This window comes from Lissotriton helveticus, chromosome 2_2 (assembly GCF_964261635.1).
Source record: "Lissotriton helveticus chromosome 2_2, aLisHel1.1, whole genome shotgun sequence".
NCBI lineage: Eukaryota > Metazoa > Chordata > Amphibia > Caudata > Salamandridae > Lissotriton > Lissotriton helveticus.
The window spans coordinates 298,493,930-298,512,326 of record NC_136060.1 but is presented as its reverse complement, the minus strand read 5'-3'; the positions used below and the strand labels follow the sequence as shown (position 1 = coordinate 298,512,326).

Here is an 18,397-nt window from a genome sequence, read left to right as displayed (position 1 = left end):
CCATCTGCTGGAAGGGGCGCTTGTCGTATTGACGAAAGCCTTTACGAAACTCCTTCCGCTTTTCTAGTCCAACTGCTTGGACCATGTCCAGCTCGGTCTTCATCTTCGTCATTTCCTCATCTGCGTGAGAGCCGAATAAGGAGGAGCCGTTGAAAGGCAGGTTGATAATACTCTTCTGGGCGTCAGGTTTAAGACCTGTGAGGCGCAGATGCTGAGCGCCGCAAGCAGATGCTGTGTGCATAGCCATGCGTGGCGAGGTCCGAGGCGTCTGCAGCAGCGCTGATGACCTGGTTTGCTACCAAACCACCCTCCTGCAAGATAGCTGGTTCTAAAAAACCTGGCACCAGAGGTAGTAGAGGCCTGGGAGCCGTACGATGGTACAATGTCTCAAAAATGACTGATGTGGGGACGACGGGAGTATACAAACCGATATTCAGTTTCTTAGCTCCTCTGCCAAGTAAGTCAGTGACAGTCCCAATGTCATCTATGGGAGACACCCTTGAAGGTGGCGTTGAAGAAAGGGTTGGTGAGTAGTCCCGAACAGAAGATCTAGTGGAAGACCAGGTGGATGCTCTTCGGCGCCTCCTCTTGTGTGCTGGTTCGTGGCACGGGCTGTGACGACCCCGTGGGTCGTTTGGGAGGAGACTTTGAAGGCTTCCCAGGAACGTCTCTTTCAGGGTCTTTTGTGGTCCTAGAGGGTGAGTAGGTTTGTGAGTAGTCTGAGCCCGCACTTCTGGGGTCGCCTGTCCCTCTGAAGTCCTTCAGCCACCATGGCGACAGACCGAAAACCTCCTTTTTGCCAGCCCTAGGAGATCTCTCTGGAGAAATCTGTACAATATTCAACCTTGGGGTTGATGAATGGGCTCTTGACGTCGACCGAGATCTTGACATTTGCGTCGCGCCTTCTCCGATGCTGCTGCAGTTTTGTCCCTCGACGTTGAACGCCTCGACGTCGACAAGGTGTGCTCCACCTTCGCTGTCAATCTGTGCGGCGATCTGCTGTGAGAACGCCATCCTGTCTTCTACGTTGGTCTCGATGTCGACCGCCCGCGGCGTTAAGGGGACCTCGATGTAGACCTCCCATGGCGCCATCCTGACGTCGATCTCCTCGACGTCGAATCCCTTGAACATGACGACATTCTCGACGTTGACAGTCTGTCTACTCGCGCCAGGGTCTTCACCGGCGAGTCTCTTGACACCGACCCACTCGGGGGTGGCAGAGAATGCCTGTTAGCGCCCTGTCGACGTCGAGGCTTCAGTCGACAGGGCGCTACCAGGTCTCTCTGGACCCACAGCCTTCGAGCCCGAAGTGCTGTGCCTCGACGCTGACTAACAGGCATGCGGAGGAGGGTCTCGACGTCTAGATGATGACTTGTCCCTAGACGCTGAAGAGTGGCTCGGCCTCTTCGACGGCGATCTCGACATCAGCGGTGAACATTCGTCACCTGCTTCTTCCTGGAATCAGGGGAGGTGGAACTACGCCGTTTTCGATGTTGTTTGCAGAAAGAGGAGTCTCGAATGTCTCCATGGCCACCACCATGATGGCTTCTATCCCTCTCCAGCTGGGCATGAAGCTTGATGCGTTGTCACGCAGAGTCTTTTCAGAAAACTTCTGGCAATGATAACATTGATCAGGGTTGTGTGAAGAAGGAAGACACACAATACACATCGAGTGTTGGTCTGACGCTGCCCTTTTCTTGCCATATGAAGGACATTTTCGAAATAAAGCAGGCATTCGGACTTGAAATTTTTTTGTAAAAGTCAGAAAACTAGTAGAATATATCTCTAAGAATCAAGAAATGTTGAATTTTCAAAGAAATTGTCAAATATGTCAAATTCAGTCAAAAAACTGAGGATCTCAAACTCCAGGATCCTCACAGAAGGAGCCGGAAAAAGAACTGACCTGTCACCTGTGGTGCATGATGGGAGCAGAGGGTCTCCTTGCAGGTCTTAAAGGCAGGGTACCCTAACCCGTGGAAGCCTTAAAGGCAAGGTGTCAATTTCTTTGTTTCATTATTGCTCTGCTATGCAGCCTACAGGCAACTGCCTGCAATTACAAGTTTTTCCTTGTGGCAATAACGGATTGTTGTATGACAACTTTTCAGTGCATGTCCTCTTCTCCTTATGGGTTAGGAGGGTATTTTTTTTTTACAATGCAAACCTATGTAATTTTGGCATTTTTGCCATGTTGGAAACATTTTAGGCTGCATGCATATGTTTTCACATATGTATATGTATATATATGTATTTTCTATATTCTCTGGGATCCCGCACGTGGGCGGGGATTATTCACAGGTTATGACGATTGATGAGTATCCCCTGGATGAGAACATGGGGATACACCATGATAAGCGTTGGAAGTCACTGTTAGAGCTTTGAAGTTGATACGAAATTCCACCGGAATCCAGTGCAGATATCTCAAAAATGGAGAGATGATGGTGCCTAATCACTCTCCTGATTAGTTCTTTTGCTGCATTTCGAATTAGCTGAAATATGTGTATCAAATATGAAGGAAGACCAAGGTAGAGACTGTTAAAGTAATCCTGATGGGACTACTGTTTTCCTGGTCTCTTCAGGAACCAGATCAAGAAACTTCTTTCTAATTTTCATCTTCATTAGGCAGACAGAGGAAATATGTTTAATTTGCGGCGAGAGAGGGTGGAGTCAAAGAAAACGCGCACATTTTTAGCAGACCTGGTATGATTAGGACAGGTGTTTGGCAGGCCACCACCCGGTAGAAGGTGGTGGGCCATTTTGGTAAAAAACAAAACATTGTCAGAATTTTGTTTTAAACAATTTGCATCCATCTAAGTTGCGACTCCTCGAAGACATTTGTCGAAGTTGTGAAAAGCTTCCTCCGTATTATCTTGAAAGGATCTTGAATAACTGACTTCAGGTATGGTAGTTTGGATATACTGGTCCAAAACGCAAGTTGCAGCATATTTACACATCCATCCATGTTGGTTGTATGTGGAAATACCTACTGCAGAAACATCATGCTGCCAAAATACCGAGGCCCAATATATATTTTCTGGAGTTAAAAATGGTAAATCTTACTTACCAATTACCTTTTCCAAATTTTGACCCACAATATTGTGTATATATTATTCGGGTAGCATGATATTCTGTCAAAATTAAGGCGCAGTACCTCAGTAAAAAATAAATGGATGAGAAATTCTGTGCAGTTGGGGAGATGTTGTCTGTCACGAAACGTCTGGCCAGCTTCCAGCCTAATTGGTTCTTCCACTTTCATCTTGCCATACTGACATACTTACTGCACAAACACACCACCCAACTGCAATGACACACTCATGGCACAGACAAACACACCCACTGCACACTTAAACAACGCCACTGCAGACACATAGCTACACTATAGATGCATAGACTCATACATCACTTAATGGACGGACAGACAGACAATCCCATGCAGGACCACACCTCTAGAGACATACCCTCCTGCGCAGACATAAATACACCCCCTATAGATAGACCCAAACGCTTCCTATTGACAGGCAGTGCCTAACAGGAACGGTTGCATAACATGTGCCTAACTTGGCCCAGATTGGAGCAGAGATACTGCCCGCAAGGATATTCATGGTTTTCCAGAAAAGGCTGAAAGACGCCACTTGTTTTCTATTATAAGGAAGGACATTCTACAAATTGATATGAAATACAAATGTATCTGGCAGAAGGGGAAGGGTTCCAAAAAAGTTTAAGATTAGGTTACAATGATATCTAGTATAGGTCCATGAGGGCAGGGCAGAATCCATGGCCAGACTTTCGAAATTACCACTGACTATTCAAATTAGTTCCAATGTGATTAAATTGGTATTTGTTTATTTTATGTGATAATCATGAAAATCTAGTATGGTTTTAGCCCTCCTTGGCACATGTTGGACACCCCTAGTCTCTTTGACTGTTTAGGATCTCTTGTTTGCTAATGCTTATTTCAACTTCAGTTCGCAACTAGCACAGCTTTTCAGTTTGTTAGGCTAAAAGAGTAGAAGTGCACTTGTAAAAAAGATTCACTTACATCTACCTTTTCTTGTGAATAAACATTTTCTGAGGTGTGAGAAGAGGGTGTTTCAGGGTTGGAATGCCCTGGGAAGTTTGTGCACACCCACACAATAATGCATTTGGGAGTTTTCACAAATATTTTCACAGCCTATTCTCATCATGGACATGGTCAAATATTTGCTAATTTCAAAGATCGAACAAAATCTGTGTCCAGGGTGGATGTGGGAAGAAAATTCCAACTAATTTGGTGGGATTGTATGGAAAGGCCTCACTGCTTGCTTTGTGGTTAATTTTCCAGCGAGCATGGAGAAAAATGGAGACAGTATTACTGTTGGGAAAGCTATTTGTGTTGACTCGGAAGTATGTTGATTTTACTCTAATGTATACATATATTATTAAATGATGCAGTTTCGAGCAATTATTCTCCTTTAGAGTGCAGCTATGTGTTTTTTGTTAGTGCTTAGAAATGGCAGGAGGGTAGGTTGAAGCACTATATTAAACATTACTGCTTCTTTTTTTATAAGTACTCTTTCAGACCACTGAATATACGTACTAATTAGATCTGAAAAGAATATGCTGCCCTGACCCTTAACATCCAACACATCAATAGGGCAACCCACTATTCCCCAAGGAACTGGGTTTATTCAATAACAAGACATAAGTGATCCTTAAGGACTCGTTTAACGTATTTTAGATTTTTTAATTTGTCACTTCAGTGAACATAATTCCACATAACAAGAAATGTTATCAAAACAGGTATTTTTTAAAAAGCCATCCGTCAAATCATGTATGGCAACTCATTGTCTACTGCCTCATCGTTTCTAACATACGTAGTAGTATCTTACACTTTTTGCACAAAAGTATATGGGCCATGTTAACACATTAGCCATATATTCACATTAATTTTCAGTATACATGCAGTTCAAACACATTCACTGGTAATTGTATACACAAAAAAGTGTTGTTGCCTCGATGTTTTGGTCTCACAAACTGTAAATCTTCGAGACCATCGTCAGGACAAGTGTTGCACCATGAATCTAACATAAATGACATTTATATAATCAGAAAACAGATTTACAAAATTTCTTGAGTACAAAATGTGTATCGTCTGCCCTCACCAAACAAGGTGACCAAAAGTATACTTGTTAGATTAGATTCATGGTGCAACACTTGTCCTGAGGATGGTCTCGAAGATTTACAGTTTGAGAGACCAAAACGTCGACGCAACGACACTTTTTCTGTGTACACAATTACCAGTGAATGTGTTTGAACTGCATGTATACTGAAAATTAATGTGAATATATGGCTAAAGTGTTAACATTGCCCATATACTTTTGTGCAAAAAGTGTCAGATACTACTTCGTATGTTAGAAACGATGAGGCAGTAGACAATGAGTTGCCATACATGATTTGACGGATGGATTTTTTTTTTCCTATGCTATGTTATAAAGATTTATAAATATGTGCGGAGATCAAATCTACGATAAAAAAATACCTGTTTTGATAACATTTGAGTTATGAAGAATTATGTTCACTGAAGTGACGAATTTAAAAATCAAAAATACGTTAAATGAGTCCTCAAGGATCCCAAATGTCTTGTAACTGACCCTTAACATGGCAAATTATTTTTGAGAATTAAAGAATTACTTACCTTTAAACTGATAAAACTATTTTCCTCCATAGGATAACATTGACTGTTCTTCTTGGAAAAGTTTAAGTGTGGAGTTTGAAAACCTAAAGAAATTCTTTGAAATTGTACTCTTTAACAAACACGATTTTACTTACCTGTTTACAGGAAATGTCCCAGAGTAGTATCTAGGTACACTACTCTGTGAAAGAAAAGTAATCTAAAAAGTAACTTACCTGGTATTTTACTGAAAAGCCCATTCAAGTCGATGTACTGTATTTACAAAGTATTGCATTTCTCTGCAACATATTCTAGGTCAAAACAAAGTGCATATGCAATTACAATTCAAACTGTTTACAAACTGCATTACTACTGTGAAGTATTTATTGCTTACCTGTGCCAGGCTTGCTTGGTTCAAGATTACAAAATAACTCAAATAATATTTTTATACAAAAACAATTGGTCTGAAGTTCAGTTTTTGCGGGTGTGAAATCATTTGCTGATTGAGTGTGTACAACAGATGCTTAACACTGTCTTCTGATACTGCCCTTCTGCTCTATCACACTACCATAAATAGAGAGTGAGGTGCTTTCCAACTTTACCTCTGCCTACCTTGGGGGTTCCACTGGACCCTCTGCACACAATACCTCACTTTGGTATAGTATATACAGAGCCAGCTTCCTACACAGAACCTCTTAAAAGGGCCATCCTGTAAATGATAGCAGACTAGATCTCAAAACCCCAGCAGGCAAACAGAGCAAAACTCAAGCATGCTAATTTTGTTGATTGTTGCGAACATTTTTTTTACTGGGCCCTTTAAACAAAGGATAGTACACAGTGGAAGATGGGTGCTTAGCCTTAAGTAAACCCCATCAGGTCTGAAGGTAAATTCAAGCGGCTGTATTGAAACCCCTCAGAACATAGGTTGCCAAACTCAACAATGGTTGGTTGAGTGGAAAATATTACTGTATAGTCAAGGGGAGCTCTGGTCTGCAGGGAGTCTTTTAGTGTTGTGTAGGAGAGTAGGGTCTGCAATCCTATGATCACCCAGATTTTTGCTTTTTGCTGCACTGGTTTACGACTTTCCCTGGCTGTGGGCCTGCTAATCAGACCCACAGCCTAGCTGTTCTCTCTATCCAAATTGTACTCAGGTACTGAATTGGCACTGGGCCCTCTCCAAGTCCCTGTACCCAGGGCTGAGGTGTACCCAGAAGTCTCCCAGGGGCCGAAGCATGTATTATGCCACCCCTGGGCTGACTAACTAAACTGACACAACTGGCTGCACGACAGCTGGGGCAAGGTGGTGTACTCACCCTTTGCTTTAGATATAGTATACCTATATCTAACCCTAAAATGGACACACAGATCTCCTATCAGTCACTCCTATGGCAGGCCTTAACAATCCTGAAGGCAGAGTGCTTGGAATCGTGTGAGATAGTGCTCTGGCATGAGCTGAGCCTGTCTGCGGCTTTCAGGATCCATCCCTTAGCCGTTTCCATGATATCGCATACCATATACTCTTAAGTGCATTATAATCCTCGCGGTTATATGCCAACTCTGGTATCGCTTTATCAAAACATGTCGAGTAAGGTGTCATACGAATTGGAATACTAACCCCTCGCCAATTCTGGCGACGGGGTTAGCATTCCACCCTTCTAGAGGGACACGACATGTATGTAACCTGTAACCCCGGTTAAAGTCAGACAGAGCCTTAGCATCCACAAAATGGATGCTGCCACCGAGACACAAGTCTGCCCTCCTGCTGCTGGGAGTCCTCCCAGAGCAGGAGGCAAGGACAAAGGGTTTCCTGCCAGGGGCGGTGCTAGCACCGTCCCAGACAGGGTTTTGTGTATTCCAGGTAGGCAGGGCTACAGAGGAAGGTGACTGCAAGTGGCACCCCGGTGCTCACTGTGCATAGGCCGGCTGAAACCAGTTCCAGGGGCACTCCAGCCCCTGGCCTGGGGAAAGCCCGCCAAAGGAGAGGGGTGTAACCACCCCCCTCCTGGTCCCACCCATAGGGCAGGACTTAGTCGCATGCCAGCCCCCTTTTCCAAGATAAAGGTAGGAGCAGGCCCCCTTCCAAATCAGATCATCTTTGAATCCTGAAACTACTTTCCACGAAAGGAACTCAAGACTTCTTCCTAAGATTTCTCCCTTGTGACTAAGGAGTAGTCACCCTGCATCCGCAGGCACCATCTTAAGAACACTGCGGTCTGCTGCAAGTCTCTCCTCCGGATCAAGACTGCCCAGCTCGACGAGAACCGGCTTCCCTGGCACCTCTGACCTCTACTACATCATCAGTCACGCTGAGATTCGTGGGTGTGACGAGACCTCGAGGGACCGGCCATCTTCAAGACTGCACGACGCTTGCCCAGCACGACTCCCGAGTGACCCTCGACTGAGTGCTTTGGGGTAAGAGAAGCCCCGACCCTGAGCAAGCTCCAGCACCGAAGATCAGCCCCCCAGCATCTCCACGATCGGCGTGGGGCCCTTCTGCTTTTTGCTGCTCACCGCGTTGTTTGGCTACTAGCCCGCTGGCTTGTGGCCTTCTGAACGACGCCCGACGACATCACTGCTGCTGGTCTGGTTGCTCCAGACTGGCCCTTGCTCCCTTCCAGAAGAGGAGCACCCCGGACCCTCCTGGTCCACTCAAGACGCCATTTTGAGTCCACCGCGTGGGCTTGAATTAGCCAAGGCTTTGTTGCCCAATCCTGGGTTCTTCGACGCCGACAGCTTCATCCATCGTGGGACAGCTCGCCTCTCCATCCTGGTCGCCGACAACGCCTCCTGGTCCGTGAGATCTGCAGAGCCAGCGTCGCCCACTCACCTAGTCGAGGTGACTACCATCCGGTACCCTCCTGGTGCCCACTGACTACTGGCTAGTAGTCACGAACTTGGTCCCCTCTGCTTTCAGGTGTCATCCTTCTTCCAGATCCAGGCTTGGATCAACTCGAACAATCTTCACTGGTCGCCTGCCAGCATCTTTCTTCCAGGCTCCTGGTCCGGCAACGAGGATTCCCGACGTCTTTTGGGACCTATGCAGCTGCAGCCCCTGGGCTAGGTAACTTCGGCACTTCGGTGTCCCAGCATAGCCTCACTATCCAAGGGTCAGGATCCACTGTCGTTTTCTCCCTACCAGGTCGGGTTCGCCCGTGAACACTAACTTTACCTTTACTAGCTTCCATAGACTTTGTCCCGCATCCCGCGTGAGAGTGCACACTCTGCACCCGAGTCCCCTAGGTCTCCTAGAAGTAATCTAACGATTCTATAGTCAAGTCCTAGCGATTCCAAAGCCTATTAGTACTGTACTTACCTGCTAGTAATTTCGCATTCCACTTTTAAAGTATATGGTTTTTCGTGCCCCTCGGGCATTTGTGTATACCGTGCTAACTTAAGTATTTTCGTAAGAGTTTTGTTGTGTGCCTAGCACCCTGTCCTCATAAAGAGTACAGGGTTGTTGGGATTCTAATAAATACATTGTTTATTTTCATAACACTTGTGTGGTGTCCTTTCACTGGGTGTTCAAGGGGTAATGTGATGGTAAAACAGCTGGCTTAACACGCCCTCTAGAGTCTTAGCCTTAGACTGCTCGTATCCATGCTACTAGGATAGCTGGTCTATAAGGTTGACTTACAACCAATCATCAATAAGGGTTGTTTGGACTGATATATAGTGATCACTAGAATAGTGAGCACTGCACATCAGGCCAACTTCTCACATGTTGCCTCACCAACATGGAGTACATCAAGTTACCACCATCGATGAGGCCATATTAAGGGGCCTGAATTAAGATTGTTCTGGCTCTGGAAGTAAGTCACCTGGTTTGAACTGGAGGAAATAAGAGCTACTGGGGGAAAAGCAAAACCCATTTTCTACAGCTAACTGACAACATTGTATTGACCCTTTATTAGAGAAACCGGACACAGTCTTAATTTTTTGTTTTGTTTTTATGTTTGTGAACAAGCCCATTTGTGGAACTTTCAAGTCTAAGAAGGTGTTGTACCACAACATATATAAAGACTACACGAATGGTAGATAGACTGCAATGATCATCGGGTAGTAGGAATTTGTTAAAGGAAAAATCAGGAAGCGGAATTAGGAGTAAGTTATTGCTAACCTGTGTTCTATGTCAAAACATGCCGCCCCGATACCAGAGAAGGTTAGTCCTTGCCATCACAGCACAACATTGGCATGTTGGTGGTTAAAGAGATGATAGCTGGCCAAAATACACATACCTTTCATCCTAGGTCATCTTACCCTGTCCAGGTCTCAAAGAATGTACAACTACAGAATTAGTTTTTATTATTTTTTGGGGGGGGATGAGAAATTGAGGGAAAACATCCGAGAACATATATTTTGCCAGATCTAGTGTGTTTTCTACTCCATATACTTCACTGACCTTGTTCTGAGAGACCAGACTACACAGTTCAAGTCAACTAATGTAGAAGATCTACTTGTAAGAAATGTTATCATGTACCAGAAGAATTAACTATCACAGGGCTGATAATGGAGCAATAAAATACTTTAATCGGGTGAGTAATCAAGCCTTTGGCTGTAAAAAAAAATAAAAAAATTTGGAGCTCTTTCAGGTTAATGAAAAGACAAGAACCATAGGCTAAAGATAACTTTGGACATATGTCAGGGGCAAACCAAGTTGAATGGTAACCAGAAGTAGTAAGAAATAACATAAGTGAAGTACAGGAAGTGCACAAGAAGTATTACGATAGAGGACATGGAGTGGAGGAAGCACACAGAAGAATTTGTGCGGGTTTGTGTAAATAACGTTTAGAAGGTTCCCAAGACAGTACATGTTCTGAAACCTGGACTGATTAAATGTGCGAACAATTCAGACAGGTTGGGTGATGGAATAGTACAGTACTGAAGTATTCTGACCAGGGGCAAAGGGACATACATTGGTGCAGCTAGTGCTCAGAAGTAATATGCTGAGAAAGGAGATTAATTATGGTTGGAGACGTGGTTGAAGTGTAATACAGCAGGTGTAGGGAAGTAGCTTAAGTTAGACTGTAGAAGCAAGTGTGACTGCACATGGAGATGTGGATCTTGAATATGGCATTGAGCATGTGTTGATAGGAAGGGATGATGTGCAGATGTGAAGAATTGGCCGCCATGTTTGTCTACCAATTAAATTTAAGGAATAACTGTTTTAAGAACTGCTCTGCAATTACAGACCTGTATTTAAGGGCAGTTAGCAGTCATAGAAATGTGTTCTTTAATTTTCCTGTTATCTTACCTGTGGTATGTGTTCTTATTGTGACCTTTTTCTTGGTGTTCTATATTGATATTATTTGTAAAAACAAAGGGAGTAGACATGTGTAGTGTTAAAGGGTTGTGTATCCTTTGCATGAGCACAGCATTAACATGTCACTTGGAGGAAAACTGAACAGGTTGCAATTTTAATATGTGGCAGCTAAGATCAGGAAGTGGGGGTGCACACTAGCTTCCAGGATGAGGGATAAAGGTTGTTGAATGTACCTTGGATCCGGTCATCATTTATGGACACCACAACAGAAATAGTTACATGCATGATGGTTTAGGGAAGACTTCTATAATAATATTCAACAGCAAAATACACATTTATAGGAAAACATAAAAGGGTGGAAATACTATTGAGCTATCAAATTTTCCATTATTTGAATGGCACATGACAATATTTAAAGACTGAACTACTTACCGCTGGCCCAGTGTACTGGATATATGTGTTTCCAGAGGAATCCAGTTTTAGTCAGTTGAGACCATTTAGTGTTTACTTGACTACAGCGGCATATATCTCGAGGGCTTAGGTAACTAAAAACAGTCACCATGACCTCCGGAGGAAGCTGATTTATAGACGCAACATTACTTTTCACCTCAGTTTCTGTAATGTAAAACAAACCACTTCATGTATTGATACAAGGTTATGAAAAAGCAAAAGACACTGGGTATATCTTATTTAGAATGTAAAACAATTAAGCAGTAAGGGAGTGCACTTCAACTTCTCATCTCCATTACAGTGACTGTGCAGGAATTTGGAATATTACACGGCAATCTTCTAGCTGTTAATTTTGTTGACCAAGAGAAAGTGATTGGTCATGCCACAATCTTCAACAGTATTACTGTTCCAGTGCTAAAATCCAAGATCACCTGGTATGGTTTGCAACCTGGTCAGTCGCCTCTTGGAATAATCAAGTGCAAAAAAAACTGTAATTATCCCCTAAAGTCTGGAAAGAAGGTATACCATTACCTTAGCCAACAACTGAAGTCTTTCTTTAATGGATTTTAAGCATGGTCTTTTAAAATCCATCCAAGAAGAAGGTATACCATTACCTTAGCCAACAACTGAAGTCTTTCTTTAATGGATTTTAAGCATCTGTGGATGGGCCAATGCACTTTATTAATGGTCTTCACTATAGTGCATCCATGAGACTACACACCAGAAATCAAACTTAGAAATATTTGTAAACAATTTTTTACAAAAATATACAGGACGCAGTTACAATATGATCCTAATGTATACGTAGGCTCTGTTGAAAAAAAGGGAGTTCCCGTTCATTATTACACAGTAAGGAAGGAAAATGCTACTTACCAGTATGCATCTGTTCTTGGCATGTAGGGCTGCTGACATTCATATCTTAGATCGCCGCCTAGTGTTGGGTCCGGATGATTGCACCTTGTTGTCCTGGAAGAGTCTTCGAAGTATCACGAGATAGGTGACTCCTCACCGGACTACAGTGCGCATGGGCATCTTCTCCATCCTTAGATTGTTTTTCGCCATTGTGGCAAAGATGGAGTATAGTAAAGTAAGAGATGACCATGCAAACGAGAATCCTGCAGCTGCGACAGGCTCCGGGGAGGAGGGTGGGCGATATGAATGTCAGCAGCCCTACATGCCAAGAACAGATGCATACTGTAAGTAGCATTTTCCGTTTGAGGCATGTGGGCTGCTGAATTCAAATCTTAGCATAGACTCTATAGCAGTATCTCCTCTAGCGGTGGTCACCTGTACCAGCTGCAGCAGTCTGAAAAAGAGTTTTAAGGACAGCCTGCCTTACAGCAGCTTGCTGCTTTGTTTGCACGTCTACACAATAGTGTTTAGTGAAAGTGTGTATGGTAGACCATGTAGCTGCCCTACATATGTCTTCAAGAGGAATATTCCCTAGAAAAGCCATGGATGCCCCCATTTTACGCGTAGAGTGTGCTTTTGGGGGAACTGTTAGAGTGCGTTTAGCTTTTTGATAGCATATTTGAATGCATTTAACTATCCACCTGGCTATTCCTGATTTTGAGATGGGATTACCTTTATGTTGTGGGGAAAAAGCAACAAACAGTTGCTTTGTTTTCCTAAATGATTTAGTCCTGTCAACATAATATAGCAGAGCTCTCCTTACATCTAGTGTGTGTAGGGCTCTCTCAGCCACTGACTGTGGGTTTTGGAAGAAAACTGGCAATTCTATGGATTGATTGATATGGAAAGTGGATATGACTTTTGGCATGAACTTAGGGTTAGTTCTAAGTACTACCTTATTTGCATGTATTTGCATGAAGGGTTCTTGAATGGTTAGTGCCTGTAGCTCACTCACTCGCCTGAGGGAGGTAATGGCAATCAAGAATGCCACCTTCCATGTTAGAAATTTTAATTCACATGAATGGAGCGGTTCGAAAGGAGATCCCATAAGTCTGGTAAGTACTACATTTAAGTTCCAGACTGGTGAAGGTGGGTGCTTTGGAGGGGTTATCATTTTAAGACCTTCCATAAAAGCTTTGCTTGGGGGTACTCTAAACAGGGACAGGTGTTGTCTGTTCTGGAGATATGCTGCTATAGCAGCAAGATGTAGCCTTATGGAAGAGTATGCTAGCTTGCATCTTTGAAGATGCAAGAGGTAACAGATGTTTTGGATGGAAGCATCAAATGGATTGATTTGGTTAATATTGCAATAAATTACAAATCTTTTCCATTTAGCTGCAAAGCATGCTCTAGTAGTTGGCCGTCTTGCCTCCTTGATAATGTTCATGCAATCAGGAGGCAAGTTAAGGTATCTAAACTCTAAGACTTCAGGAGCCAGATCGCTAGGTTCATCTGATTGGGATCTGGGTGCCTGATTTCTCCATGGTTCCGAGTTAAAAGATCGGGCGAGAGGCGCAGTCTTTGGTGGGGAACTACTGAAAGTTCTAGGAACGTTGTGTACCATGGTTGTCTTGACCATGTGGGAGCAACCAGGATCATTGTGAGTGACTGCTGTGGTAGTTTGCGTGCCACCAGCGGAATCAGTGGGGATGGTGGAAAAGCGTACACAAATCTGCCTGACCAGTTCATCCATATCACATTGCCCTGTGACAACGGATGTGGGAACCTGGCGGCAAAGTACTGGCATTTTGAGTTTTCGTTTGTGGCAAACAGATCTATCTCTGGATGCCCCCATTTTTGAAAGAATGGTTGGAGAACTTGAGGGTGAATCTCCCATTTGTGTAGCTGTTGGCTGTGTCTGCTTAACAGATCTGCTATTTGATTGTCTTTCCCTGGCAGGTGTTCTGCTAGAAGAAAAATGTTTTTTGGAATTGCCCACCTTCATATGCTCTGTGCTAGGTGAGACAGCTGGGGAGAGTGTGTCCCTCCTTGTTTCTGGATGTAATACATGGCTGTCATGTTGTCCGTCCGGATCAACACAGCCTTGTTGTACAAGTATTTCTGGAATGCTTTTAGTGCCAGAAATATTGCTAGCAACTCTAAGTGGTTTATATGCAGTGTCTTTTGTTTGATTGTCCAGAGCCATTGGACTGTGTATTGAATGGGCTCCCCTACCAGTCAGTGATGCGTCCGCTGTTAGTACTACTTGTGGAACCGGCTCTTGGAACAGTCGCCCCTTGGAAAGGTTTTGTGGGCTCCACCACTGCAGAGAGTCGTAAGCGCGACGGTCTACCAACACTAGGTCTTTTAGTTGTCCTTGAGCTGGGTTCCACTGCCAGGCTAGGCATTCTTGCAATGGACGCATTTGAAGTCGGGAATGAGGGACAATGAATATGCAGGAGGCCATCATGCCTATGAGAGCTGCATGAAGACTCGAGCTGGCAAAGAGTGTTGTGGCGGAAACTTTTGAATGAGAGTCTGCATGTTGGCTATCCTGGCTGGATTTGGATATGCCTTTGCTACTGAGGTATCTATTGTAGCCCCCAGATATTGCTGTATGTGGGAGGGCTGTAGATGTGATTTTGGGTAATTTATGGAAAAGCCCCGACTGTGCAGCAGCTGGAGTGTCTGAGACGTATGGCTTGCACACTGGTTGTACGAGTTGGCTTTTATGAGCCAATCGTCGAGGTATGGAAACACGTGGAAGTGTTGCCTTCTGAGGTGTGCAGCTACTACCGCTAGGCATTTTGTGAAAACTCTTGGGGCTGTAGTTACCCCGAAGGGGAGAACTTTGAATTGATAATGTTGACCTTCTATTGTGAACCTGAGGTATTTCCTGTGAGCTGGATGTATAGGTATGTGAAAATATGCATCTTTGAGGTCTAATGTAGCAAGGAAGTCGCCTTGCTGTAGTAACGGGAGTACTTGTTGTAGAGTAATCATATGGAAATGTCCAGAGAGTATGTATTGATTTAGCGGTCTGAGGTCTAGTATGGGTCGGAGGGATCCATCCTTTTTGGGAATTAGGAAGTATAGAGAGTATACCCCTGTTCCTTGGTGTTGAAAAGGGACTGCTTCTATGGCTCCCTTTTGTAGCATGGACGCGACCTCTTGTTGTAACAATGTGATGTGTTCTTTGGACATAGGACGGTGTTTGGGTGGTATGTTGGGAGGAGTAGAAGTGAGTTCCAGGCAATAACCATACTGGATAATTTGTCTCACCCACCTGTCTGTAGTAATGGAGTTCCAGACTGGTAGGAATTGTTTGACTCTGCCTCCGACTGGTGTTGGATGGTCTGGAGGGAGTGTGATAAAGTCACTGCTTGGCGGCAGTGGAGGCTCTGGTGTTATTGCCGCCACGTCCTCTGCCCTAGTTATTGTTGCCCCTATAACCTCATCTGTTGGAGCCTTTGTTAAAGGAACTTTGGGTGTTGCTTTTGTATGCAGAGGAAGTTTGTGATGTGTTGCCTCTTGCGGAGACTCTGTAGGAGGATCGACGAAAGCAACCTCTATGTTGTTGAAACTGAAGTGCGCCCATAGACTTAGCAGTTTCAGTATCTTTTTTCATTTTGTCTAAGATGGTATCTACTGCAGGGACAAACAGGAAGTCTTGGTTAACTGGTTGGTTGAGGATGGTGGATTGCACCTCGTTTTTAAAACCAGAGATGCGTAGCCACGCGTGTCTGCGTAGTAATACGCTAGTATTAATGGACCTGGCTGATGTGTCAGCTGCGTCAAGCGCGCATTCAATGGAAGAATTAGTTATAAATTTGCCTTCCTGTATGAGGTCGGTAGCCTGAGCTTTAAAAGGTTCTGGCAGGTGTTGCAGTAAACCTTCAAGTTGATCGAAATGTGCTCTATCATAGCGTGCTAGTAGAGCTTGTGTGTTCGCAATCCTCCATGAATTAGCAGCCTGTGAGGCTACTCTTTTGCCTGAGGCTTCTAATATTTTAGACTCTGTCAGGAGGGGGAGCATCTCCTGTTTGTGAGTTAGCTCTCTTTCGAGCGTTTGCTACTACTAGTGAGTCTAAAGGCAACTGGGATTTAATATAAGTAGGGTCTGTAGGGGCTGCCTTCTATTTCTTCTCAATCCTGGGATTGAGTACAAGTGCTCTGGCTGGATCTTTGAATATGTCTGGCGCGTGTTTTTGTACCCCTTTTAACATAGGAAGTGTCCTGATATTTTTCTCAGAAGTAGGAAAAGTGTCAGATAGAAAATCTTCCTCTATTGGGTCAGTGTGCATGTCGACATTGTGGTATTTTGCTGCCCTATCTAGCAGTTGGTTAAAAACAATGGTGTCGTCAGTAGGCGACAGCTTTGTAGGGCATGGGGAAGTGTCTGGGATGGGTTGTGGGTCATATGGATCATTCTGGTCATCCCATGTATAATCCTGTGCATGAGGATCCTCTGGTTCATTAAGATTATCCCGAGGATCTTCCTCCATGTTACCCCCGTCATTATAGTCTGAATGTGTAGGAGAGTAGGGCACAAAAGGCATATTAGGAAAGAAAGGAGGAGGAGTAAAAGGCCTTGAGGGAGATGTCCCGAAGTCTTTTCTCTTTGGAGGAACTGGGGAAGGAGTGTGTGTCCAATGGTCTCTTTTTCCGGTGATAAACTGTAACGTGTCCTGTTTCAGGGCCTATATACAGTTTAGGTTGTTCCTCAGTTACTGGATCAGGATGGAAGAGATCTTCCTCGACTGTCCGTGGCTTTGGCGCCGATGTTTTTGGCTTAGTGACTTGTTTGTGACCTTTTGGCTCGAGGGACTTTGGTTGTGGAGCTTTTTTCCGCTCGGCTGTTGCTTTCGGGTCGGTGACCTTTTTCGGTTTGACGTCCTTTGTTGGTTTAACAGTCTTTTTTGGTTTGGCGACCCGACCGCAGCTTTTGTTTCGAAACGGTTTTTATGCTCTACGGCTTTTTTCGGCTCAATGTTTTTGGTCAAGTCAATGGCTTTTTTCGGCTTGACGGGTTTTGTAGCGTGATCCTGATTGTTGATTGACACTCTTTTTAGGATCAACGGCCTTCTCTGGGTCGGGTGTTCTTTTTGGATCGACGACCCGTTTTGTTTCGAGGCTCTTCTTTGGTCGATAGCTTTCGACTAGATAACCTTTTTGGGTTGGGTGACCTTCTTTGGTTCGACCACCTTCTTCGGGTTTGACGACCTTTGGTTCGACAACCTTCCTCGGTTCGACGACCTTTGGTTCGACGACCTTCTTCGGATCGACGACCTTTGGTTCGACAGCCCTTTTGGGGTCGACAACCTTCTTCGGGAGAATGGTACTCGGTCCTGGGCTATCATTAGGCCTGGTTTTGGGCTTCGGAGCCGAGCCGGAAGGCGGGGCTTCTGAAGGAGGCTTGTCGATCTCGGCTAAGACCTTTAGGTGATGCTTCGACTGGAGCCTTATCTTTTGAGATAAGCGGTGTTGGGGGCTGGGTACTCAGTTTTTGCCCCGGCGTGATTTGGTCATCGGAGTCCGACTGGTCCTCAACCGTGACGATTTCTAGATCCGAGTCCGCCGCTTCTGGGAGGTCGTGTTCATCATCGAAGATGTTCTCCGGTTCCGGTGCCGGCTGCTGCATCTATTGCGTAGCGGCCCGTCGAATCCGGATGGTCTTCTTCGAACGGAATTGGGCACACGCTGGTCAATTTTGTTCGTTGTGCTCCGGTGATAAGCATTTGTTGCATACTGTATGTTTGTCAGTATGCGGGAATTTGGAGTGGCATTGTGGGCACCTTTTGAACGGAGCTCCTTTACATCTGCAGCAGGCCCACGTGGCGTCGAAAGGCCCAACTGCCCGCGTCGACGACCGGATCAAGATGGAAAGTACCGAACGAGAACAATACCGTCGAAGTGGTAGGCCTTTTGGCCTTAGAAAGTAGTTTAGGTTCGGTTCCGAAGTTGGAATAGGAGAATAACATCCGAACCCAATGGCGGAAAAAAACAATCTAAGGATGGAGAAGATGCCCATGCGCACTGTAGTCCAGGGGAGGAGTCACTTATCTCGTGATACTTCGAAGACTCTTCCAGGACAACAAGGTGCAATCATCCGGACCCAACACTAGGCGGCGATCTATGCTAAGATATGAATTCAGCAGCCCCCATGCCTCGAACATTAAGATTTGACT

General features: G+C 44.6%; 1 protein-coding gene across 1 annotated transcript in view; it reads right to left on the bottom strand.

Annotated features, from left to right (window-relative positions):
• The window catches only part of FBXL5 (F-box and leucine rich repeat protein 5), a 384,640-nt gene that overhangs the window by 291,283 nt on the left and 74,960 nt on the right, over nt 1-18,397 (bottom strand). The window contains exon 5 of the mRNA XM_078678451.1: nt 11,340-11,522. Coding sequence (XP_078534577.1) covers nt 11,340-11,522 — 183 coding nt within the window. The remainder of the gene's footprint in view (nt 1-11,339; nt 11,523-18,397) is intronic.